Source organism: Equus przewalskii, chromosome 22 (genome assembly GCF_037783145.1).
Source record: "Equus przewalskii isolate Varuska chromosome 22, EquPr2, whole genome shotgun sequence".
Lineage (NCBI taxonomy): Eukaryota > Metazoa > Chordata > Mammalia > Perissodactyla > Equidae > Equus > Equus przewalskii.
Genome location: NC_091852.1, coordinates 38,630,505 through 38,651,461, shown reverse-complemented (window position 1 = coordinate 38,651,461; position 20,957 = coordinate 38,630,505). Strand labels below are relative to the sequence as shown.

Here is a 20,957-nt window from a genome sequence, read left to right as displayed (position 1 = left end):
AAAGATTTAATGAACAAAGAAAATAATAAATTGGCTAAATATAAAGAATGCATTTTGTTATATTAAACTACAATGTAAAGGTGCACATAATGTTATAGCAGCAAAAATAATTTAAATCTCATAAAATAAATAAATATTTAAATAAATAAATAGAGCAGCCAGGTCATCTGTATCAGACTAGTGTCCGCAGGGTTAAACACAATATTCATTAATACGCTTGAAAACATTTGACAAATTTGATTGAGTTCAGATCACGATTACAGCAGAAATCCTTGAGTCCTTGACATGGCAGAGCAAGTGGAAGTGTGATATTATCAGTCGATGAGAAGCATTTCCATGTTGAACCAGGTGTCATTTCTTCCTCCTTAACTCTGCTGCAAGTTTGTGGATGAAGAGAAGCATCTCATGATTTCTGCTCTGACGATCTCCCAGGCACAAGGGCTGTATTTCTTCTCTTGCAGATAGAGAGCGATTCTTTGGAAGTATCTCCTCACAGCCAGCAGGGAGTCCTCGTTCATCAGGGGCGTCTCTTCCACCCCCACCTCCTGGCTCAGACAGGCTTCCAGCTCAGTCAGCTGCTGATAGAGTCCAGTGTAGAGCTTGTCTAGGAGGCTCTCGTCCCAGGCAGCAGACGAGCCGTCTGTGCTGAAGAGGTGGAAGATCTGTTGGATCGTCTCATGGACCGCGGAGATGGCTTGAGGCTTCCGGAACTGGTTGCCGTCAAACACCTCCTGGGGGAATCCAAAGTCATTTCTGTCCTTCAGGCAGGAGAAGGGGGAGATTCTCCTCATTTGTCCCAGGAGCATCAAGACCCTTGTGTTGCCCAGGCTATGGGTGTGAGGCAGGTCACATCCCAGAGAGCAGCTGGAGTGGCAGCTGAGCACCACCAGGGCCATCAGTAAGGAAAAGGGTAGAGCCATTGGGGATCTTGCAGATGCTGCTGGCCTGGCTCAGGTGAGTGACCCTGTCTCTGGGTTCTCTGAAAACCTTTCTTTGTGCATGTGTCTTAAATAGGGCACACATGAGTTTCCATTTTCTGAACGTTTCCCTTACTTTCTACTTCTGTTTTTGCTTTCCTTTATGCACTTTCTACAATGATTTAGAGCAATGCTTCTCAACCATTTGTATTTTTCTTCATTGCCTCCTGCCCCCAGAGTCTTCTTATGTGTTTTCCTGATTGAACCACTCAAGAAAACTTAGTAACACAGATATACTGTACATACAGATATGCATTATATCTATATATCTCTACTTTATACATAGAAAAAGAAGTGCAAACTTTACTTTTCTTATTCAATGCAAGATTAAGAATAACCTAGAATTTTAAGCTAAAATTTAAATTTGAATGCTAATGACATTTAATTTAACTTCATAGGTAAGTTTGCAGGATTTTTAATGTAATATATTTACTTATATAAATAGTAGTGTACCAAATTATATATTCAAATTCAAATTTTACATAAATACATAATCACAATACCAGTAATGATATACTTAAAATCTTTCAGAGCTGCTAAAAACAATATTTTCTTAACATGTGTTTTTATGTACATGACTGTCACTTTTGCTTCATGTCAGAAAATAATTTTTAACTTCACCAGCTCTCTGATAATATTGCTTCTTTTCTGCCATCAATATAAGTACTAATGTTTATTTAACTTTATGGATTAAATAATAAAATATAGACGATTTGCATTTAATTCTCAACCCCACCTCACCCTCAGAAGCACTAAGGCTCAAACATAAGCAACATCCACAGAAAGCTAATGGCAGCTCATCAGTAAGCGAAGGCAGCCTCTCACAGCATGACTTTGAGATGGAGCAAATGATGGGGGAGAGTCTGCCAGTGAACCATCCATTCACCATAGATATTGCAGCACTGATCTTGCATACATTTTGCGTCTATTCCATGAACTCAATGTCAATGCTTCTTATATGATACACAAGAAAACCCAACAAGAAAAATGAAGGAATAAGACTTTGTTGGATAGGGTTGAGCTTTGGAGTGCCACGAAGCATTGTAATATCTAACATTTGTTCTACCCTTTAGAATTAATTTTCCACCTTTTATAGCAATATCATCCCCAATGAGAATGGGCAATTTAGGAAACATCATCAATTTGAATCTTTCTTTGTATTTTCACATTAAAATTCAAATTTCCTAAGGAAGTTTCAGAGGTTCCAATTCAAGTCTGTTTTTTTCAAACAAAAGGAAAACATTGGGAGGCCGACCTGTGGCAGAGTGTTTAACGTTCCACACCCTCTGTTTCAGTGGCCCGGGGTTCACGGGCTCAGAACTGAGTGCAGACCTCATCCACTCATCATTGGAGGCGTCCCACATACAAAGTAGAGGAAGACTGACACAGATCTTAGCTCAGGGCTAATCTTCCTCAAGCAAAAAAAGAAGAGGATTGGCAATGGATATTAGCTCAGGGAGAATCTTCCTCACACACACACAAAAACAACAGAAAAGGAAACATCTTTGTCTTTAATTCAGAAGCACACAAATATTGATTATATATCATGTGAAAAATTAACTTTCAGCTCTGATCCTGAGCTCTGCTTTAAAACTCTTTTTGTTTTGCATAGGAAGTGAGGTTGCCCCAGCCCTCTAGATTCCTACTCTTTAAATGGTGGGTACTATAGTTTGTGTCCCCCCCCCAAATTCATATCTTGAAATCCTAATGGCTGATGTGATGGTGTTAGGAAATGGGGCCTTTGGGAGGTGCTTAAGTCATGAGGGCCTAGCCCTCATGAATGGAATTACTGCACTTATAAAAAGGATCCAGAGAGATCCCTAGACCCTTCCAGGTTGTGAGGACACAACGAGAAGTCTGCAACCCAGAAGTGGGCCCTCACCTGACCATGCTGGAGCCATGATCTTGGACTTCCAGTCTCCAGAACTGTGAGTCATAAATTTCTGTGTTTTTAAGCACCCAGTCTGTGGTATTTTGTTATAGCAGCCCGAAGTGGACTAAGACAGTAGGTATGAGACCATCTTAGGCAATTCAGCTCATTAGTAACTGGACTCTGTCTTGTTCATTGTGTTTTCCTCAGCATCAGGTCCAGTGTAATCACTCGATAAATACTCTTTACTAAAGCGGTCTCTTAGATTTTCTCTTCCTACTCGAAAGTGTTCAGGAATGACCAAGCTGTTTTGCTCATCACGGCCACATTCCTAGGATTATAGTAGACCAGGCTAACATTTCCACTCTTCTCTTATCAAGTGTCAATAAGAGTACTACTACTCCTGCTGAGTTTATTACTAAAACTTCTAGGAGTCTAGTGTTCTCAAGGCACATATGAGTCTGGGGAGTCAAACTGCCAGGGCAACACAATTTTCAGCCTTTGCCCAGCACTGTATTAAAATCCCAAGTATGACCTCATCTCTAATTTGCCCTCTACTTTTTCATAAATGCAAATAACTAGCTTGGTATCATACACAGAGCCTCATATCTCTACTCAAACTCTCCCTGATTCACACAGCTCACAGCAACCAGACAATTTACCACATTGCTTCTCAGGGGAACAGTAACCTATGTCCTCAAATGATCAGTCCTCCAGCTTTCCTGCCCTTTTAAATTATGGACAAAATCCCCAGAATGTGTGTGAACTATAAATAGTTGTGACATAATTTTTCCACAACTCAGAAACCTGGGCCTCAAATCATTTGATAATATTTAGATGACTGGTGGGAAGTCAGCCTATCTGAGGATAGAGATTATGGAATGGATCAATTATTTTAAAATAGCCAAATAAATTTTACTATTCTTTATTTTTCATGATTCAATTAAACTCTTTATATCACTGAACAATTAAATGCTCGAAGTTCTGAAATGAGCGTAGAGATTTGCATTCTCATGCAAATAAGTCACCTTTACAAAAAATGTGTGTTTCAAAATTTAATAAGCTTTAGTAATTTATCCAGTCAACGCATTTTTATTGGTTTTTGGGTTCATTCTTATCATCACATGCTGAGGATACAAGGCAGTTTTTCCCAAACTATTATTCTTAGTCTATCAGACACTGGACAATGAGCATTTTTCCTTTGTTCACTTGAGATTGTATTGGGAACTTCTGCATAATCCTTATTTATGGGGTATTTTACTGTACAAATTTGGTCTGCTACTCTTGTATTCCCTTAATTTCCATCTTCAGATTAATTCAATAAATGGATGTGAATATGATCAAGAAAGTGGACTATAAAATGTTTCTACATACTGTTTACAGCACCAGATATCTTTCTTTCTCATATCACTTTTCCTAGAAAGTAAAAATGGTCTGATTTTGTATCCCAAAGCATGGGAACATAGAGAAAATAAATGCATGTCAAAATATGATAAAAGTGTAAGAAGGAACACAAAAAACTACAAAATATCATAAGACAAGTGAAAATGAAAACAGAACATACCAAAACTTACATGATGCAATGAAAGTAGTGCTAAGAGGGAAATTTACAGCTGTAAAAGCTTACATTAAAAAAACGAAGAAATGTCTGAAATCAACAACCTAACTTTACACCTTAAGAACTAAAAAAAGAAGAAACTAAACTCAAAGTTAGCAGAGGGAAGTAAATAATAAATACTAGAACAGAGATAAAGGAAATAGAGAACAGTAAAACAATGATAAAGATCAATGAAACTAAAAGTTAGTGTTTTGAAAAGAACAAAATTGACAAACCTTTAATGATATTAACTAAGAAAAACAGAACACTCAAATAACAAAAAATCAGAAATAGAAGAGGAGACGTTACCACTGAGACTAAGAAATACAAAGGATCATAAGAGATTACTATGAACAATTATACACCAATAAATTGAGACATACAACCTACCAAGACTAAATCATGAAGAAATAAAAAATCTAAAGAGATCAATAATGAGAATGGAGATTGAATCAATAATCAAAAAACTCTCAACAAAGAAAGCCCAGTAGTAGATGGCTTCACTGGAGAATTCTACCAAACATTTAACCAATTAACACTAATCCTTCTCAAACTCTTCCAAAAAACTGAAGGAGAGAGAACACTTCCAAATGCATTTTATGAGGTGAGCGTTACCCTGATATCAAAACCAGACAAAAATACTACAAGAAAAGAAAATTGATGGAAAAATCCACAACAAAACACTAGCAAACCAAATTCAACAGCAGATGAAAAGAAGTTTACACCGTGACCCAGTGGGGCATACTCCTGGAATGCAAAAGTGTTTCAGCATACAAAAATCCATCAATATACCGCACTGACAAAATGAAAGGGAATAAACTATGTAATCATCTGAATTGATGCAGAAAAAGCATTTGACAAATTTCAGCACTCTTTTATGACAAAAACACTCAAGGAACTAGGAATAGAAGGAAATTGCCTGAACATAATAAAGACCATATATGAAAAACCCACAAGTAACCTTGTACTCTGTGACAAACTGAAACTTTTTCCACTAAGAATGGGAACAAGACAAGTATGCCACTCTTACCATGTCTTTTCAACATAGTGCTTGAACTAAAGATCAGAACAATTAGATAAGAAAAAAAAAATGATCCAAATTGGAAAAGAAGTAAATTTATCTCTATTTCTAGATGACATATATGTAGAAAACTGAAACGATTACACACACACACGCACACACACACACACACACACACACTGTTAGAACTAATGAATGAATTCAGCAAACTTTCAGGAGACAAAATAAACACACAAAACTCAATTGTGTTTCTGTACACTTACAATGAACAATCCCAAAAGGAAATTAAGAAAATAATTCTTTTCCGAAAGCATCAAAAGGAAAGAAATACTTAGGAATACACTTAACCAAAGAGACAACAAACTTTTATACTTAAAACTATCAAACACTGCTGAGAGAAATTAAAGAAGAGACAAATAAGTGGAATGACATCCTGTGTTCCAGCATTACACGTTAATGTTGTTAAAATGTTCATACTACCCAAAGTGATGTACAGATTCAAAGTAGCTTAAATTCATTTTTTTAGGTGGATCTTGACTGAAGTGGCAATTATCTGCCCTTGTCCTGCAATTTTTTGTGGACTCTTCACAAAAAGTAAGAAATGACCATTTGTTTCCTGTTGTCTCCATCCATTTCCACGGGATAGTGGACTCCATTTCAGTTTGATACCAAATGTGGTACCTAATAATTGGAACACTACATCAGGTCAAAAACCAAGAGTTTGGGGGGCCGGCCCCCGTGGCCGAGTGGTTAAGTTCGCGCACTCCGCTGCAGGTGGCCCAGTGTTTCGTTGGTTCGAATCCTGGGCGCGGACATGGCAACACTCATCAAGCCACGCTGAGGCGGCATCCCACATGCCACAACTAGAAGGATCCACAACTAAGAATATACAACTATGTACTGGGGGGCTTTGGGGAGAAAAAGGAAAAAATAAAATCTTTAAAAAAAAAAAAACCAAGAGTTTGGATTATGAGTCTTTGGTCTGCTGGTTTGGCTTGCTCATGTCCTCACTCTTCTTTATACACTAACATGGCTATATTCTCTCTCTAGCTTCCAGGGATGTAGCTTTTAATGACCAGCCCTATTATCTCCTTAAATTCTTCCCTACAAGTCTATAAGATACCTGTGGGTAGAGAATTCATCTTACCTAACCTTGTTTCCTATGCATTTTGCCCAGTCCTTACCATCTCAGGAACTCAATCAATGTACATGAGCCTTGGTAATAATAGGAGAATGAATAACACCAACGTATAATAGATAGCTATGATTTGAGAGGACAATAGACCGAACAATATTTTGTAAATTCTTCATGGTTCTCCAAGAGAAGTTATAACTGAATATCGCGTGAAGTTGAAAACAAATTGGTGGCAGGTATATGTTCTTCAAGTTTGTATTATTAGTATTTAGAATATCAGGATGATTATCACTGGCCTGGTCACGATGGAAGGCTCACTCTCACTTTTATTCTAGTGATCCTCAAGAACCTGCAAGGAGTTACCTGATCATACTTTCCTTGTCTCCCTCAGGTGAGAAGGAAACAACTTGAACTTTACAACGTGTTCTGAGGCCTCATCTCCAAACTTGTGGCCATTTTCTGACTTTAGCCTATGCCTTTGGGAATCAACTTGAATGCTTCTTTTAAAGGATCAACGATACTGTGAACTCTATGTAGTGACATCTATGTCATTTCCCTGAATTTGAACTGTGGAATCAGACTTTGGGTCAGTTTTTTAAAATATATAAAGTGTGCGCAGTGAACACATTGGTTATTTTGTTCTCCTAAAAAGAGCATTAATACAAATAGTGTAAAAAATGAAGAGTGGCCTTTTCACTGAACTTGTCTGCTCTTTCATTAGTCACCTGATGGGAGTCTATTTCCCAATTTCTTTGCACTTAACACATTTCGTGAGAATATACGCAGGCCAACTAATGTGAGCAGAAGTGATATTGCCCTGTATGGTCCTGGCCCTTGAAGATATCCTGCGTGATCCACTTTACTTTTTCTCTCTACAACTGAGTGGAATAGATTCAAGCATCACAGACAGACTTGGAGTCACATGTTGAATATGGTAAAGTCACGAAATAGAGGGTATCAATGTTTCTGAATCACTGTTTGGAGAAGAGCCAACCAGAAGATTCTTCAGATCAGGAATGCCTGCATTGTGCTCTTATACAAAGGAAAGATAAATTTCTATTATGATCAAATTATGGATAGTTTTCTGTTTATCTGTTATAGCAGCTAACATTTACGTAAGTGATAGATGTCTTTAACAACATATTATCCTGAAGGAACGTTGCATACAAAATGGACTTTACATTTTAGAAACAACAAATGCCCTCAAAAAGCTTAAACAGATTTTTTTAAAAGGTCATAACGTTATTTATTTAAGAAAGTAGATCATGTTCTTCTCTCTAAACATACTTTTGCAAATTCATGATGTACAATATATTTTTTAAATAATTCCGTGAGTTCGGTTTCAGATATTTTTCAGCTGGTACAGAAATATGAGTTGAGATTATTTGGGGGGTTCTTAGCAAACAATGTGAATGATTAGAGAGCGGATAAGTCTAATTTTCTCCTTTATTTGCCGACTTTTCTCTGAGTATTGTTACATGAGGGAGAGGCACACTTCCATTTCCCCTCTGACAACCTCCCAGGCACAGGGGCTGAATTCCTTTTCCTTCAGATAGTGATTGATTTTTTGGAAGTAATTCCGGGCAACAGTTCCCAAATAGGGACAAGCCAGGTTTTCTTTTTCCAGCTGCTCCAGGCTGTGATGAAGCCTAGAGAGTAGTTGATCCAGGAGGGCGTTGTTCCAAGCAGCACGGCTGTCGTCTGTGTTGAAGAGGTTGATGATCTCCTGGAGCATCACATAGTGGAAACAGGTGCCCTGCGTCTTCCGGATTTGGGTGATAGTCTCGCTTTCCCAAGGAAATTTGAAGTAGGTTCCGTCGTTCAGGCATGACTTAGAGTGGATTTTTTCCAGCTGTCTCAACAGCATGAAGATCTCCCTGTTTTTTAGGCTATGGATCCAAGGCGAGTCCCTGCCAAGAGAGCAGGCAAGGATGGAGCAGAGCATCACTCCTGCCTCTAGCAAATGGATCTGGGCCATTGAGAATTCCGGTGATTCACTGCACGGCCGCCAGGGGGCGCGCAGGGCACCGCTGAACAACTAGCGCAGTTTCCTTCGCGGGCTCCCCGGAAAGCGGGATTCCCTGGGCGGCCGCTAGAGGGCGCGCAGGGGGCCTTTCCTGACGCCGGGCGCTCAGAGGCGCGGACTTGGTCGGTTTCAGTCGTTCGGGCCGCTGGAGGGGGCGTGCGTCGCAGCCTTGGGAGCCAACTTCGTGCCTCTTTAATAGTGCACGAGACACCTTCCTCTCCGCGGCCCTACTGCTGCGCGGAGAGCTTGGCCGCGGCCTCGCCGGGGACGCGTTTCTCAGGGAGAGAGCACCGAACCCGGCATTTTCTGCACTTGCCCCTGAGTTTTGCGCTTTCCTTTCGCACAGAAACTTCGGCGAGGCCATTTTTACAAAGAAGCCGTTTCTTGAGGGTCTGAGGCCGGAATCCGAGCGTGCTGAGTGGTTTTTACAGATTCCGGAGCGTTTGTGGGCGAGATGCGGCGACAAATGCGGAGAAAGGGGACGGCGGGGACGTGGGCCGCGAGCGGACGGTGTTGGGGACCCGCGGGGGTGAGTCGGGCGCGGCGCCCCTGGGTCCGAGGCGGGGAAGGTGCCCCCCACGTGCTCGGGGACTTTCCTGGTGACTTTCCAGCGTGACAGCGGGAAGGTGGAGGAGGACAGTACTGAGAAACTGAAAACCTGGAATATTGAAACTGCTTTTTATTAAGCTGCTTTTGATATTAAAATATTTTAATATTAACTATAAATATCAAACGTGAAATTTTCAACGTTGACCTTGACAGCATGTATTAAACTTTTTATGAAATATTTTATAATTAAATATCAAAAAAATTTTAAAAATATTGTTAACATTAAAACTGTTAAAAACAGCGTTTTATTCAACTTCACCTAAGTTTATTTAAACTATAATTTATTTTACCAAAACAACAATTTAATATAATTTTGCTTTCCTCGCTTTAATGGAAGTAAACTGAATAATATTTTTTCAAGATTACTTCTTTACTTTTTTTAAATTGAGAATTGCCATGTTTGACACTTTCTCCTGATTCCGTGAGAATCTTAAATAATTTTTATTTAACTTCACGTTGCTCAAACGACTTTCACAGGACTCCGCCTTCACTGTGTTGTTCAAAGGAAGTTAGTGCTGTGTACAGGCCGTGGAGGACATTGAACAGGTCAGATCTTCAATTTTCTTTGGTATAAATTTTATAGACTGAATGGAATTTGCCTAAATTTCCTTTGCATGGAGCCCCCTTCCTTTGTAAGACTCTCCCAGCCTTGCCAGTGCAGGGTTCTTTCTTGTCTGTATTTAAAATTTTGATATTTTGTTCATCATGGGTGTTTTGGCATTAGTTTTCATTTTTAATCTTGTGTTAAAATATTATTTATCTTGAGTACTTAGATTTGGTGTCTCCTTAACTTCCATGCTTGAGGGAAGTACTCCCTCACTTTAGCCGAATGCTAACCCAGGAAACAGCTTGTGAATTAGTGTTGTGAGCTTCCCTGGCTGGAAACCTAGCAATGTCCCATTCTTGTCACTCTCTCCCCCATATTTCTTTTAACCACGTTCCTGGACTCTGCAACTTTTTTTTTAACCGGTCCCTTAAGAAATATTGCCAGAGGTGGTCTGAAAGGAGCTGAGGCTGAGGGAGGGGACTATTTGGCTCATTTCTACTGGTCGCAGAGCAGCCATGTGGGCTCAGACGACTCTCCTCCGGGCTGGTTCTCTGCGGAGAGCCTCAGGCGCACCGTCAGTTTCTCTCCTTCAAGTGTCAGGCGCAGATCCGACTGCATGTATTAAACGATCACTTCTTTTCTGGGAAGCCCCACACTTTAACACATTGATGTTCTTTTACTGTCTCAGACCTTACTGATTACTAATTCTCTATGTTTTCATTAATTTGTCTTCCACTTCCAAATTTGTAGATGCATTGACCAAATTTTGATTATTTTATGTAATAAGCAAAATGAAATTATCAATTGGCAATTATTTCTGAGAACTTAGAATGAGATCAACAAAATTAATAATTCTAACAATAATTATAGAATAACCTCATTTAATATATAAGGTGGTTCATACAGATTGCCAATATTAATTCTCACCATAAATTTATGAGATGCATGGGAGACAAGACGGGTGAGAGTTATGGCCCCTGCACCAGAGAGTGAATTACAAACATTTCAGTGACTCCTCTGTTGAAAATACTGAGCTAGTGGTACTTGTGGATTAAAAGGAACAAATACTTATGCTCTCAATTTACATGAAAATGGGAAATGACTGGAAAAATATAAGACGACATATACCAACTGCTAAAATGTGAGGGATGGAGCAGAGCATCGCCATTGCCATCAGCAGAGAAACCTGGGAGTCCAGAATCTCAGCACTTCGCCTGTACCACAGTGACACTGAGCGCGCGGCCACCGCTCAACAGCGCGCGCAAACCCCCGTCGCTGCCCCCAGCGGCCGGCAGGGGGCGCCCGTACTCGCCGTGACCGACCCTCCGGCGCCGCCCGCCCAGCGGGACCCGCCTGGGGCTCCGGCCGCGGACACCGGGAGACCCGGCGCGTCGCCGTCCGCGGGAGCCCGGCCCGGGCGAGGCGCCGCGGGGCTCAGGGACCGCGCGGGGCGGGACAACGCGGAGCAAACGCTTCCTTTCGGCCCGACGCGGCGGGGAGCTCCGCCGGGGCCCCGCCAGAGCCTTCCGCTGCCTGCGCCTGCCCGCGTCCATCCTTCCCTTTCTCCTGGAAGGTCGGGGCCACACCGTTTCCAAGAGCGCGCGCTCATTCGGGGACCGGCGGCTCGAGGTCAGAGCGTGCTGTGGGCTGTTTCCAGGCTCAGGAGGCTTTCTGGGGAGAAAGACACGAATTCGGGGAAACGGAGACGCAGCTACAATCTGGACAGTAGGGACGGAATATTGCGACCCCCTCCAGTGGAATGACTTGGGGACAGGGCTGAGACTTTAAAGGAGCCCCGGGAGAAAGGGAGAATGTGCGCCTATATTTACGTGATTTTGAAACTGAGGATGAAGGAATTAAAATTTTCCTGGCTTAGGGTGAAACTGTGCCTTGTACTCACAAGGTTAATATTGGAAACAAAATAACTCAAGTTTCTGACCTTGCCCTGCAGGACAGCAGGCGGACCTCTGATAAGGTAGGAACTTGCTGACAGCCCCTTGCCTGATTAAGCAGCTTAAGCATCTAAAATGACTGATGGTGAAGTTTAGATGTCAAAGACTACAAATCCACAGCACGCAACACATAGAACAGTCATGCCCGTGCTGAGGATTCTTTAGAACTTCAGCCCTCCAAGGCTACATGCTCCCCCTTCTCTACCTAAAACTCCAGATAAAAACCCTTGCTTATAGCTTTCCAGGGAGTTCGGGATTACAGCTTTAGCTGACTGTTCCCCTTGCTCAGAGCTTTGCAGTACAACTCCTTTCTTCCCCTACACCTGGTGTCAGACGGGCTTGCTGCACCACGGGTGAGTGAACGCACTTCAGGTTCGATGTCAATTTCATTCCATTTTAATGGTTAATTTCTCCTACAATGTTAAAGTGGTCGAAAAAATATTTTAAAATTTAAAAGTATTAAAGCACATTGTTTAAGTATTTTATTTATGCAAAAACCAGACTTTATTATAACTTCCTGGCTTTAATGGAAACAAACTCATCAGTAATGTTTTCAAAATTACTTCTCTACTTATCTCATTTTCAGTGGAGAGAATTGTCATGTTTGGCAGTATCTTATGATCCAGTAACTATCTTAAATAATTAATTTCAACTTACAAAATCTTTTTTTTCCTCTCATTTGTTTTAAGCATGAGTCCTCTATTAAGCATTCTGCTTTATATATAGCCATGGCTTTTCATTGGATGGTTTTAACTTTTTTCAAAATGTCATCCCAAATGAATAAGTTGCAAAAAATTTATAATCTATTTGCATCAAAATTCTTTCCATTTCAGCGTAATGTAGGTTTGCACTTAACATATCATTTACTACTTAACGTCTTATTGCCAAATGCACTCACTGCATTTTCTATTCATGCCCACTAGATATCCTTAGGTGTTTTTAATGTACTGTTTAGTGCAGAGATGAGGATGTTACATTTGCTAGTTGCATTAAAAAATTTGTGTATATCCTATGTACAGTACTAATAAAGGTGATCCTAATTCACAGAGGTAGAAATTTTGCATAATAAAATTATTAGCTGAGTAAGGCACAAATGTATAATCATATTTTTGGAAGCATAAAATAATGGCTTTTACACCTTTGTGTGCACTTGTCAGTGTATATATATATGTTACCAGTACACAGTAACAACTATCATAACTATGTTTAATATGTCCCTGATGCTTTATATAATTTACTCAATTATGGTAACAACTTTATGTGTTATATAGAGACTATATAGAGTTATATAGAGACTATAACATGAAATGGAATACTGAATGGAATATGGTATTCTCATTATCCCCATTTTAACGCTGTAAAACTACAATAGAAAAAATGAAACAATTGCACTAGTCATGCAGCAAGTTGAAGGAAAAAAGGAGAGGCCCAGTTAACATTTTTACAGGTCACCTGAGAAGGGAAGAGTAACCCACGAGAGAAAATAAAATCCAAGACAGTAGTTTTCAAAGAGCTTTACCGGCACAACTATTTTAAGCTTATTATATTTATCACTTTTAACAACCCTGAAGACCTACAATATTCCTCACATCATGCAGGATACTTAGTGGGATAAGAAATGAAGAAGTGCTCCTGCTCTGGGGAGTCAACTAATGACAAGCATTTATTTGACTCTCAATTATAAAGCCCTGGTGAGTGTGTGTGTGTTGGGGGTGGGGGGTGAATAAAATTAGAGGGCAGGAGTTTGCCCTTGAAAGTATAGGACCATAGGAAATTATTGGAATAATACAAGTTAAAATATATTCAATGAAATATATGATGATTGGTAGGAATTTCTGTTATCAGTTTTAGTGAATTAACCCTGGCTCGTTAGTGCAGGAGCTGGATAGACCTCAATAACCATGTGTTGTGTCAGTACTCTGACATGTTGATTGTTGAGTCTCTCTTAGAATATCACACACTTTGAGGACAGGGAACACACCTTATCTCCAGTAATTAACCCCATGCTCAAATCTCAGCCAGACCTTAATCCACGGTCGTGAATAAGTGCTGGGCTGGGTACAAATGAGATGCTTTGACATATTTCAGATAGTCAAATATCGAGATTTTGGCTTATAAGTACATATTGACATTTCACTTACTGTGTTTGATTTCCAAAATATTTGAGTGGGATCTATATAAGCATCTTGATAGGCAAGGGAGACAGAGGAATGTAGGCTGGATTTAAAGGTAAGATTTACATAGATAAATAACCTGAAAACGCCTGTAGAGGAAAGTGTTTTCACAATAATTAGGGGCCTTTCTGCTCTTTCCTGGGGTCACTTGCAGCATGTAACGTTTAGAATTAACAGGCAAATTCTTCAGGCAAGAATCTTAAAAAAGTGGTAATTAGGCACTTTATCAGAAAACACCAGCAAATATGTCAACATTATTTTTAACAGGTCATGGTGAAAAGTGAAAAGTCATCTACCTTCTTTTTTGAGAATAATAAAATCTAGATTCAAGTATTTTAAAAGGATTAAATAAGAAAAGAAACTCAGATTTTAAAAAAACTATAGATGCATAACAGGTAAAATATCAGTAAAATAAATCAGAAGGCATGTTAATAATTAGTGAATCATAATAAAATAGAGTTGGTCTGATAATCCAAGGATGCTTACACCGTAGCTATAATACAATTAAGTAGATTTTAGAAGTCTTGAGTTCAAACTATGGAGCTTTCCCATATTCCTGGGTGAAAACCATCAATGGTGTTAAACCTCAATTACACAGACAGGACACCTGATGAGAGAGCAGTTGAGAATGATTTCAGGAATTTTAACCTGAGAACCTAGAGGTATGGAGTTGCCAGTAACTGAAGGGGAAACAGTAAGAAAAGAGGGTGATTGTCTTTGTTTTTATTTGGGTTTTGTTTTCTCCAAAAGGAGATTTCCATTTTCAATAACCTAAATTTAAGATGCTTATTAGACACCAACTGTCAAATAGGCATTTGGACAGATGCCTCCAGAATTTACTTTTGGAGCACCTCAGCATCGAGGTTGTTTTTAAAGCCCTGAAAACTAGATTAGGTTGGGATCTAGTTCATGAGCTTAAACTGAAAAGAATTCTAGGCACTGAACACAGGAAAACCACTAATTTAGATGTTTCAAGGGAAGCTAGAATGGGCAGCCAGAGAGGCGAGAGGAACATAGTGTTAGTGTGGATCTGGGATCTAAATGAAGACCCTGCAGACTGTGTGTGTGTGTCTGCTGTATAAAACAAAGTGTTTGCATAAAAAAATGAATAACGAATTTCTGTAAATAAGTAAGAAAAGGACAATGCAAAAGCCATGGGTGTATTTCTATGGATAGGAAATTCACAGATGAAACATGAATTTCCAGTGAATATGGGAAAAAGTTCTGAGCTATAATAGTGTGCTAGTCCTGAAGCGAACGTCCCACCTCCAAATTCTGGGGCTGAATTCCTTCAACTACGTTTCTTCTTTGCCAGCAGACTTTTTTTCATTTTAAGTTCTTCCATACCTATTACAGGAGATGGATGAGAAGGCTGGAGTAAATTTTCTGTTTTGGAGACTGGTTGTGACTGATAACAATTACCACCAATTAGGAGAAAGACAGCTAATGGTGCTACTAGATGCTACTTGTCACCTATCATATTGGCAAAAACTAAAAAGAATGATAAGATCCTGTGTTGGTCAATGTGTGGGGACATATATGAACGTATACACTCTTGAAAGCAGATTAACACAGCCAGTTTTCTCGTGGACAATTGGCAGTACGTATTTTCAGTGTGTATGTATTTTGACCAATAAATTTTACTTCCTGGCTCCTTCTTTAGAGAAAGACTCTCACTTGAGTATAAGACACTTGCAGCAACATGCTGTTTAAACTTGAAAACAACTAAGAAATTGCCAAATAGTCGATATGGGCAAGGGTTAGGAAAAGAGAAAGGGAAACAGCTAGAAACAGAGAGAGTGTAGGGGATCCTTGCTGTGGGGTCCCCCTTCTAATTTGGGACAAATCTCTTAGTACTCCTCTTTGCGTGCACATCTTGTCTGATTGCCTTAGCCTATGTGTGTTTCTGGAGAAAAGTATTGATCTTGGAGGCAGATAATGACTTGTCATGTGACCCACAGCCAGTCACTCAGCACTTTAAGCAACCACCTCTCCTTGGATGAGTGGTCTTTGGCCATGGGCACATGAGGAAGGTCAGTGTCCTGACGGTCACTTCCTCTGAGTTTTCTAGTCCTGGATTTCCGCCTGTTTAGTTACTTGTCCTCTGTAACTTCAAGTTGAGAGACTCAAGTGAAAAGATGAATGTACAGCTAATTTATTAATTTCATAATGAAAAGCAGACATTACTCTTCCCAGGCTTCAATTGCTGTGTGAGTGTGAACCTCTCAGTAGGAGATGAAGGTTGCTTCTGCAGGCCCTGGATGTGGAAGCTAGGAAAGGGTAAAGAAACTGGAGTGGAGCCAAGATGACATTAACCCTGACCTCTTCTTTCCTCCAGGTGGAAATGGTACAACAGGTGGCCCCAGTGGCTCTTTTCTCCACTTAATTTTGCGATGACTCTCCTCCTTTTTGGTGACTCCATTTTATGGCTCTTCCTTTTTCAGCAGTCACTCCACTCAGCCCTTTAACAGTGTTGACCCAGACCCCGTGGATGCAGAGGAATACGGAGAATAATGTAGAGTACTTGGCCATGCTGATGGCAGTGGGCTGAGTAGTGATCCAAGGTGAGCCCAGAAAAACTACTCTTGTCAAAAATTGCAAGGACCTACTTCTGTTGCATGAGTGTGTACCTCCATGAAGGAGATATCCCATGGTTCTACCAAGCACACAAAATCCACAGAAGGCTCCACAACACTGAGAGGCCAGCTGTGCACCAAGGACAAGATCCTGCAGATCCTTCATGAAGTCTAAACAATGACTGTATGGAGGGCACTTACTCCAAAAGGGATTTTCCAGGCCTGGAATCATCCCTGCAGACTTTGTCCCTATGCTCAAAAACAAGCCCCACCTCTCTACTCCTGATGAGATGGCACCACGTGTTCTATTCTACACTGTAGTTGGGAGGAACCTAGATCAGGTTGTGTGCATGTATGTTTAGCTGGGAAGTGGGAGTTGTCTTGATTAGGAACAAGGGAAATACTCCCGTTACTTCCCACTAGCTGGATTATTTTTCCCTATCTTCAATGGCTCTCCATCTTTCCTACACATTCACCCTCCAAATTTTTCCTCACTATTTGCCTCTCTTTTCTGCAGGCGCTATGTGACTGCCCAGGGAACCATCCTGTCATTGAAGGCTGCATGATCCCTTTGTCCCCAATGGTGTCTTCAAGCCAGGCACCATGTAGATTCTCCATAGGGAGTGCATTCTCTTTCCTAAGGTACCCACCCAGTGGGAAGAATTCATTGTTGGATTCAAATTGTATTTCAAGGCAGATGAACACTAAAGACAGGGAAGTCCCTTTAGTAGCACTTACCTTGTTTCTTGACCTTGCCACGTCCCTCTGATAATACACCCCACTATATCTTCCCAATCACCCTCCATTTTAAAGCTCACTCAGCTCTGTCCACTAGATGGTAGTAATTTTTTTACCATTTAAAAAGTCATTGTTTTCTGAACAATGATTCTTTCTTATCCCTGAACGTTTTTAGAGCTGAGCTGTCTCGAACAAGGTGACCCAGGCCATGGGTCCATTTCCATGTCCTTAGCTTGGACTCCAACTCTCTTCCAGGGGCTGAAAGGGAACTCTCTTCCAGAAGCTGGAGAGGGTAGAGATTTCTTTCCCAAGCCTGATAGACTGTGTTCTTTCCCATGCCAGATTTGCTAAGACCTTACAACTGCTCTGCCATCCATTTGGCCTCCTCCTGGCCCTGCCTGTCGAACCACAGACACAGCCAGAAGTCCTGCATCCCTGCCACTCCAGAGCCTGCCACACACGGAAAGGAATGGGGAAAAGTGGCCAATTGTACACTTTCATTTAGGCTAAGCTAAGAATTGGGAAATGGAACTGATCTCCCCATCCTTAGAGGGCCTTGGAGTGAGATGGAAGGTGTTATCCACCCAAATATTTGGAGTCATGGGGTCTTCTCCTTTCCCTTCTGAACTCAGGGCCTCAGGACTGCCAAATTCCAGTTCCGTTTTTGGGATGTGTGAAGTTTCTTGTCTCTTTGTGTTCCTAGAGGCCGAGTGGGACACTTTTGGCCCTGCGTGCCTGCGTAACCCCAAGCATTCCACCCCTCAGCTGTTTACAGTTCAGTATCGTGGTAGAGCGGGGCAAGGACCGAGAAGTCCAGTTCCTGAGGCTTTTTCGTTAATGGATTTTCTCATTTTTTTAAGCCCCTCGACATTTGTCAAGTTATTATGCTTTTGTATTTGTTTTTTTGGAGAGCTGTATTCAGATGACAAGTAAGAAAGCTGAGATGGCAGTGGGTGTGCGGTGCCACAGTCAGACTCTCTCCCTAACCTTCCTCAGCTTCAGAAACTCGAAGTGAGCTCTCAGGAAGAGCTGGAGCTGACCTCCTCTTCTCTCTAAGCGCCAGTGTCTGGATTCTCTAACCTTCTCCTAAATGCAGCAGAGACAAAAGAAAACACTCTCTTTTTAGAAGAAACAGATATATTTGGGAAGGGTGAATTTTGTGGTTCTTAAGAAACAGAGACCGTCCTTTTCAGAGGATGCATAATGTGAGAAACCATGAATTTTCTCTAATTTTATAGAAATATTTCTTTGAGAGAAATTTTCTCGGGAGTAGGGCATGGATGTCTTTCTAACTGACTTGAGGAAATGCATTCCTCAGAGACGGAGCCCGGGGCAGCTGTGAAGATGGTCCGATGGACCTGCCATCCGTGGTCCAGACTGCCGTGGCCTGGCTGGGGACACAGGCTCCCTAGGGAGCAGGAAAGTGGGATGTTTCTTGTCCCTCCCTCTTTTAGGTACCTGAAAACACTGAAAGAAATGCCTCGTCTCTTTGCAATGTGACTCCCAGTGGCGCCTCTGGCAAGAACTGGGGCTTCTTGTGCCCAGGAGCCTCCACTCGTCACCTGTCCTGAGCAGGGGCCTCTTCTCTGTGAGGTGGGTGGTCTCCATTCATCTTCTCCTGCTTAGGGTCTCCTACAGTCCTCTCTCTCTTTTGTTGTTGATGGAGTTCGGTCCTGTTTGCTATCCTCCCCAGTCAAGGGCCGCCTGCAAGCCTATGAGCAGAATGAGAGGGGGCCCCTCTCTTGGCCATCTGGCCTTCTTTTTCCCACAGGTAAGGGTGGAATTAAAGAGTTCTCCAGGCCAGGAGCTGAATCTTTTGTGGTGGCCTCTTCTCCATGACCTGCTTGAGGGTTTTCTCCAAGATGCATGGCAGGCACAGCTCTAGCGTAAGCTCTTGAAACTTGGGTAGATGAGGAAGAAGAAGTGGACTGGGAAGAGGTCAGCATTGGGTCTTCTTCACGTTAGAGTGTTTTATAGTCAGGGACCTCAAAGAATGGGCCCCACCCCTGATGCATCCCAAACTGCCTAACATGGACTTCTGAAATCTGTCAAAGACCTGCATGGAGGAAAGAAAGCCTGCCAGAGGAATTCTGGTAATATTACTGATGCAATAAGGGAGCCACATTTCTGTTTTGTGCCTGGATGTGGGGCTTCCCAGGACGGAGGAGTGGACATCATTCCTTACAGTATTGATCTTCCCCATTTTCTTGCCCAAGTGTATGACCGGGGTAGACACCCAGAATCCTTCTAGTCTGTCTTCTGCCCTAGGCCTCTTGATTATTCATCCTGTGAGTGACTCACCACACCACATTTTGTCTCTTTCTCAGAGCTACCCCACAGAAAGCTATCCTCATAAGGGAGCTTATGCAGGTGCCTGTAGAAGACAGGAGGTAAAAAGGGTGGGGGGAACTTCCTGGCCAGGCAGGCCCTGGAAGATCACATTCCTCCTGTCACTGACTTTATGGGACTCCTTTCTCCCTCACCCATGGCTTCCTTTCCTATTTATTTCCCTGTGGTACTCCCTGTGTCAACCTCATGCTGTGCTGGAACCCCAGAAATCAATAGGGAAGACAGCAAGGGGGATGCCTGAAATAATGGAAGAGATGAACCACCTTTTCTGAAGAGAAAGTAGTTCTGGTGCCACATTAGCACCTTTTAGGAGGGCTCTCTAAACTGGGCCAATTGGAGCCTGGGTGTGTCAAGTGAAAGTGGGAGCAAAGAGAGTATGTAGGAGGCTAAGTGGAATGTTCCATTGGGAATAGATTCTTTCAAGATTCATGCCAAGGAATTTTAGGATTCAAGGTCAGAGGTTCAATGACAAGAATAGTAAGCTCCACTTATGTATAGGGCTATGTCATTTTAAAGGGCTTTCACAGACATTGTCCCAAGCAGTTGTCCAACACCCCCATGAGTTTGTGGGCCAGGTGCTCCATCAGAGAGTCTGAACCTTGGAGAAGTTAACTTGTCTGAAGGCATTGCCCAAAATATTTGCCCCCCAAACAATCATTCTTCCACTGCATCTCACACTGGCACTGAATGGGTGAGCCCCACGATGCAGCTTTCACATGGGGGAGCAGAGCAGGGTGAGGAGAAGTGTCTTGGGTTCCAATTTCTTTGCTTTCCTGCTATAAGTCTCTCCTCTGGGGGCATTATTTTCCAAAAAGGACTGGCTCTAGGAAGGGACATTGTGAGCACTTATGGACCTGGGACTTTATGGGAAAGAGATGTAAGATTACACCTGCGAGAGCCTGGTATTGAGTAGCAGAACTTTACCTTGTAAAGCTCCTGCTTTTTTCCTTCCTGCGTCTGATGTGCTGCTGAAAGACCAAAACGTAATGAGTTCAGAAGGTCTTCTTTGCCCTTCCCATTCTAAAGAAGCAACGAACATTATTAATGAATAATGTGTGTGACTTTCTACATTAATCGAGGTCTCTATTATTTCCATGTTATTCATCTATGAAATAGATCAAAATATTTCTACTGATCCTCCTTTGTCACTCAAATAAAGAAGTGTTTTGTGCATGTGGTTCTTTATTGATATTTCAGACAGTGGTCCTCTACTGAAACGGGGCACAGACTCTCAGATCTTCAGTGACACGTATGCTCCATCCTAAAGGATTCTGCTTCCTGAGAACAAATTGAGTCCCATCTGATCGGAGTGTGTCAGAGGCTCAGCACTGCTTTCCATGCATCAGATCTGACACAAGAAGAGGCTTGGCCAGAGCGCCCTGAGAT

At 41.6% G+C, this 20,957-nt stretch overlaps 3 protein-coding genes across 3 annotated transcripts; 1 reads left to right on the top strand and 2 right to left on the bottom strand.

Annotated features, from left to right (window-relative positions):
• Positions 1–365: 365 nt before the first annotated feature.
• LOC103558748 (interferon alpha-2) lies at positions 366–920 on the bottom strand. Its single transcript, XM_008531934.2, has one exon. It carries the CDS (start codon positions 918–920, stop codon positions 366–368), a length of 555 nt encoding a protein of 184 aa, XP_008530156.2.
• Positions 921–8,051: 7,131 nt separating this feature from the next.
• Positions 8,052–8,788, bottom strand: LOC103558747 (interferon alpha-2-like). The gene has a single exon (XM_008531933.2). It carries the CDS (start codon positions 8,576–8,578, stop codon positions 8,075–8,077), a length of 504 nt encoding a protein of 167 aa, XP_008530155.2. The 5' UTR covers positions 8,579–8,788; the 3' UTR covers positions 8,052–8,074.
• Positions 8,789–10,797: 2,009 nt separating this feature from the next.
• Positions 10,798–20,744, top strand: LOC139078426 (WW domain-binding protein 11-like). Its single transcript, XM_070589799.1, has 2 exons — positions 10,798–11,757; positions 16,247–20,744. Exon 1 carries the CDS (start codon positions 10,931–10,933, stop codon positions 11,543–11,545), a length of 615 nt encoding a protein of 204 aa, XP_070445900.1. The 5' UTR covers positions 10,798–10,930; the 3' UTR covers positions 11,546–11,757; positions 16,247–20,744.
• Positions 20,745–20,957: the final 213 nt, after the last annotated feature.

Bases quoted from the DNA above. Each gene is read 5' to 3' on its own strand.
- LOC103558748 (XM_008531934.2), bottom strand. From the start codon at position 920: ATGGCTCTACCCTTTTCCTTACTGATGGCCCTGGTGGTGCTCAGCTGC.
- LOC103558747 (XM_008531933.2), bottom strand. From the start codon at position 8,578: ATGGCCCAGATCCATTTGCTAGAGGCAGGAGTGATGCTCTGCTCCATC.
- LOC139078426 (XM_070589799.1), top strand. From the start codon at position 10,931: ATGGAGCAGAGCATCGCCATTGCCATCAGCAGAGAAACCTGGGAGTCC.